Source organism: Fulmarus glacialis, unplaced genomic scaffold (assembly GCF_000690835.1).
Source record: "Fulmarus glacialis isolate BGI_N327 unplaced genomic scaffold, ASM69083v1 scaffold24913, whole genome shotgun sequence".
Lineage (NCBI taxonomy): Eukaryota > Metazoa > Chordata > Aves > Procellariiformes > Procellariidae > Fulmarus > Fulmarus glacialis.
The window spans coordinates 1512-6495 of record NW_009202674.1 but is presented as its reverse complement, the minus strand read 5'-3'; the positions used below and the strand labels follow the sequence as shown (position 1 = coordinate 6495).

The 4984-nt window shown below is 49.5% G+C and overlaps 1 protein-coding gene across 1 annotated transcript in view; it reads right to left on the bottom strand.

Moving 5' to 3' along the window:
• Window positions 1-1750: 1750 nt before the first annotated feature.
• The window catches only part of GLA (galactosidase, alpha), a 4651-nt gene continuing 1417 nt past the window's right edge, over window positions 1751-4984 (bottom strand). The window contains exons 3-6 of the mRNA XM_009574382.1: window positions 4199-4290; window positions 3109-3270; window positions 2289-2486; window positions 1751-2066 (exon numbers count right to left, since the gene is read on the bottom strand). Of these exons, the coding sequence (XP_009572677.1) occupies window positions 1803-2066; window positions 2289-2486; window positions 3109-3270; window positions 4199-4290 (716 nt within the window). The 3' untranslated portion in view covers window positions 1751-1802. The remainder of the gene's footprint in view (window positions 2067-2288; window positions 2487-3108; window positions 3271-4198; window positions 4291-4984) is intronic.

The window sequence follows — 4984 nt, the reverse complement described above, 5'->3', positions numbered from 1 at the left end:
GCGGCTTGGCAAGCTCCTCCGCCAGCTCCATTTAGTACTAAGGGCTTCATTTGATGAAGTGTCACCTGCACCATTAGGCGGTAGTTACGTTCTGCGGCTCAGCTATGACCTGCATGTAGGCGCTGTGAGTGTTATGGTAGCTCAGAGATAGGAAAGGGATGGCTTCGTGCCTGTGGTTCCCCCAGCTGCATGCTGTCACACTGAAAGTGATGGTGTGACAGGCCTCAGCTGCCTGCCCCCTGTGTCTGACTGCTGTTGGCATCTCTTCTTAGTATTTTCCTTGAAAGAAAAAAGCCCAAGTACAGCACTGAAGTTTCAAATCAACGGTGACCGATGGGCAACTACTGAGAGCGTGGTACGTTATGGGACAGCCTACCCTGGGCTTTGACGTGATCATCCACTTGGGGCAGCAGTATGCTGCCTGTGAGTAGGAAGTCCACTGTCAGCAGGTGCTGGGAATGCAATGTGGAGCTCTCTCTTAAGAGTAACTTTCTTGTAGTGGAAATAGAGCTGGAGGATGGAGAAATGCCTCTTCACATCTTCATAGGGACTGAGAGCACTCAGTTACCGAACAGCAACAGAATTTGTATTTTTGCTTAGTCAGTACTAGTTGACGTGATTGGCGTTCTCAAACTCCTGCTGCTTAAGCTGTCAGCTGCAGTGGCTTTGGCTCTGCCTGTGAGATGGACTGTATTGCTGCATCGTGTCAGCTTTACTGAGCGCTGTTTGTAGTAATCGTGACAAATTTCATAAGAACTTAGTGACTGGAACAAACTGGCCTGTTTTCTAAAACACAATTTAATTTCAGATACCATACTGTACTCCTGTACAGTGGAACTAAGAAAAAGCTTAGCCTTTTTAAGGAACATTTTAATAAAAGTGCTTAATCACAGAAGTAAGAACAAATCAAGATATCCTGATTGTGTAGTAGTCAGAAGAGAACATACTTGTACATGATGGTTGCGTAAGTGGTTAAGCATCTATCTCCTGTCTCAGAAGGGCCTGTGTTATTCAACCTAAAGGCTACTGCCAGCAGTGGAAAGCAAACACACAGGTATTTCTGGAAGGCAGCTCACTGACGAAGGGGACCCCAGTGGCCCCATGAATGGTGGAGAAGGAATTGTCATCTAAAGGGAAGTGACAGCCACTGGTGAGAGGAAGACTCCTGGGGTAAGGAGAAACCCTCAAAACCTGAGTCCTAAGGCATGATACTTAATAACATTTATACTAAGCAGGCAGTTGTAAAGAAAGCAGTTGCTAAGAAGTGCAGTCCCTGAGTTGTCAGAAGGTGGAAGTAGATGTCCACGCTCTGAGGAGTGTGTTGGGTTTCTTCAGCGGGGATAGGAGCAGCTTTTCTTGTTCTTGGACTGCGTGCCCCAGCCTGGCAAAGCAAGAGCAAGGCAGCCAGGGTGTGTTTCACTATTGTCCCTGAAATGCTCAAGGAGAGCTGTAAGATGCTGCATGTATCCTTTGCATTTCTTTGGCTGGTAGTGGCAGTGGGCATTAACAGGAGTTGCTGCCCTGCTGGGGCCCTTAGAGCCCCTTGGAGAAGCAGTTAGGTGAGATGCCAGAGAAAGGGTAAACAGAAGAGAAGTAGCGCTCCTTTCTCTGTTATCTCTTGCTGATAAGAGTGATGGGTATTTGTCTCGTTAGGCTGAAGGTTCAAAGTCCACATAGAAGCACTTCAGTAGTGAATGCCTGAGGAGAGAACAAAGGCACCCTGCTTGGAGGAAGGAGACAGGCTTCTTGTGACAACAAGTTTAGACAGTCTGAGGCTTACGAAAAGATTGTCTTTGTGCCTCCTATAGTGCCACTACTTTCAACAGCACGGTGCCTGTTGGGTTCACCTCCACGCTCAGGGAGAAGACCCAGCTGTAAACCCCCCAGTCCCTGCTTGCTGGCAGGACCTGCCGGATGGAGCACACTGGGTTGCAGGCCAGCCCATTGCCGAGGAAGGTGAGGGAGAAGGTGAAGTTCTGGGGTCCCCCAATCTCCTGCTGGTTCAGCACCGCCACGGCGTAGGCTCGGCCAGACAGGGGCCGCTCCCACAGCTCAAAGTTCTTGTCCTGCCAAGGAGAAAATAAACCCGGCGCTTACATTAGGGGAGGCAGAACTGATGGTCTTCATGCCTGTCTGTTTAAGCAGGCTTCAGGAACAAGTGAGCTCACTGAGCTCCTGTTCCCAAACCCTGAGCACTCCTCTATACCCCATGTGTCCCCAGTGTCCCCTTTCTGAGAAGGCTGGCTGCCTGTGCCCCACACCACACCCCCAGCCTGGTCCTGCCGTACCTTGATGATTTGGTATCCCTGCTTGCCCAGTGGATCCTGGTTGATGGCAATCACCTCTTTGTTCTGGAGCAGCCACTTGGCCTCAGGACTAATGTGACGCAGGTCATTGGACATGAAGAGGGGAGCTGCCATAATAGCCCACATTGCCATCTGAGTCACTGCCTGGTCCCAGCTCAGCCCAAAGTTTCCAATCACCAGCTGTGACAAGAAAACAAAAATGCCCGCTAACACTGCCTGCCGAAGAGAAACTGGGCCACCAACCCAAGCACTGGTAAATGACAGGACGCTGAGGGTGGGACCTCTATTTGGGGACTGGTTAGATAGGCTGAGCACCAGGAGCAGGACCAGCTGGTTGGGAAAGGCAAGGCATGACTATTGTGGCAATTTAGGAGGAACCACTGGTGGAGATAAAGAAGGATCCTTAACTGGCTAGGCATCGTTTAAGAATCTGCTTTTGGATGCAGCTATTCCTTCCTTGCAATGCCGGCACCCAGCCTGGCAGCCAGGGGTTTTCCCTCTGGTGGGAGATCAGCACTTTGGAGACTGTCTCCCACTGCCATACTCGTGTTCTGAAGTGACACTGCTTGTAGAGGCTGCATTACACAGAGACAGCACCTCCTCAGTACTGTCCGTAGCTGTAGTTCTCTCTCCCTTTCCAGCCAGGGACCCTCTCATCAAGTTCCTGATCCTAAGGCCCCGTCAGAGCTCTTCCCTTCAATGTTTCTCCCTCGATTCTCTCCCTCCCCATCCTCCTCAGCCTACTTCTGAGGAAATGATTTTTTGCTGGTGCTGCAAGGGAAGTGGGTATTGCTCTACTTGCCATGTCAGGATCATTCCAGCCCCCCGGTCCAGCTATCTTCACAATGCTGTCCTGATGAAGTGCTGTCCAGTCCAAGATACTCTTGATGCTGCTCCAGGAATCATAGACATCAAAAAAGTTCCTCCAGTGATTGCAATACTGTTTGATCTCCGTGTAATTGGGCTGCCAAAACAATGAGTGTGATTAGCCAGAGAGCCTGACTGTACAAGAAGGAGACCATACACAAGGCTAGACTGGATCAGGGATAACTTGGGGGAGAACTATGATAACACCTTCCATTACCAGCTATCTGGATGATCTAGTGCATGTTAGTTCCCTAGGATGATTGTGCCCAGTAACTCCAGTCTGCCACGCTCCAGACACCACTATTACTTCCCTTGGGAGAATAGTTGTGGCCACCTAGCTCTGTTAGAAAATTCCTTTGAGCACTATTTTACTGAAGGTGTGACGGGACCAGCGGGATTAAACTGTGACATCCCAATAATTACTGCCATTTCTTGGGTTTACACCCTTCAGTGACTAATGCATTTAACTCCCAGTGGGAGGGAATGGCAGCATCCTGTCATGGTGGCACAGGGGAAGCCAGCTATGGGTGGAGAGCAACATGTCAGTCATGGACCCCGGCTGGCAGAAATCTGTCTGTAAACAAGGTGGAGAATTCCTATTAAATAGGCTGTCCTAAAGTCTCTCTCCTGGTCCCTAGAGGTGACTGTAAGGCTGAGTCTGCAGCACTCTGCGTCCAGGAGCAGTAACACCAGACTATCCGCTAGCTGTGTGTCTGCATTGCCAATGTTTTGTTGCTTGGTTCCTTGGAGACAGAAAGCAGATAGATGCTGCTGTGTTCTTTGGCATGCTCCGGCTGGACTGTGCCTTCCTGCTGCAGGATCCTACTGAATTCTTTTCAGCAGAGTAATGACTTGCCTCAGGTATATTTCAGGGCTCTAGAGGAAAAAGTGGTTTTCCTCCACCTTACAGTCTTGTTCTCTGACCAGAGAGCAGCAAGTTTCTTGGGAGGCTGTTTTGCAGTCTTAATGCTTTTCTGTCCTTTCCACTTTCAGCCCCAGGATAAGCCTTGAGAAACACTCCTTACCTGCTGCATGGGCCTCAAGTAGAAAGGCCACTCACAGGAGTACACAATGCTCCTTCCAGTCTTGTTCAGGGCCAGAGACATGCGCCTGTAACCTAAAGGAGAGGACAGACAGAGGTTACACAATCTCCTTGGTCAAACAGAAGAACTAATCCAATGTCACAGATTTAGCTTTCAGTTCAACTCTTGCAAAATCAACACTGAACACATGCTCACAGCTGAAACACCACAGGGAGGATAGGGGAGCTTATAGTCTGCAGCCAGTCTCCTGCCTCCCAAGGACAGGTGAGCTTCTTCACAGCTTTGCTACAGGTCATGGGCAGACTCATTGCTCCGAGACTGCTGATCTCTTTGTAAATACAGCCATGGGAAGAGGCTGCGGTTTTGCTGTGTGGCATTTTTTCCTCTAGATCCTGGGAAATACAAGTCGGTATCAAGCTGCTGGGTACAGCTTCGCTGGGTGATGTTGCAGGAGTATGTTCTTATGAAGGATTTGCGCCATATGGATTCGTCAGGAATGCAAAAGCACTAGCTTTTGCCTGTCCTTATCCCCAGACAGCCCTGTTAAGCCCCTTTTAATCAGCAGAGAGGGAATGAAAAGTTTACTCTCTGCCCTGGAATTGCTTCAATACAACTGGATTGTATCTGATTTACACATATGATCCAACAAGAATTTTCAACTCAGCTGTCATGGTGCTGAGCTGTGCTCCTGGCTGCAGCAGCTGGCGTATGCCCCATCAACTGGCTTTGATGGGATTGTCACTTGGGCAGGTTTTCCCGGCCAGGCAG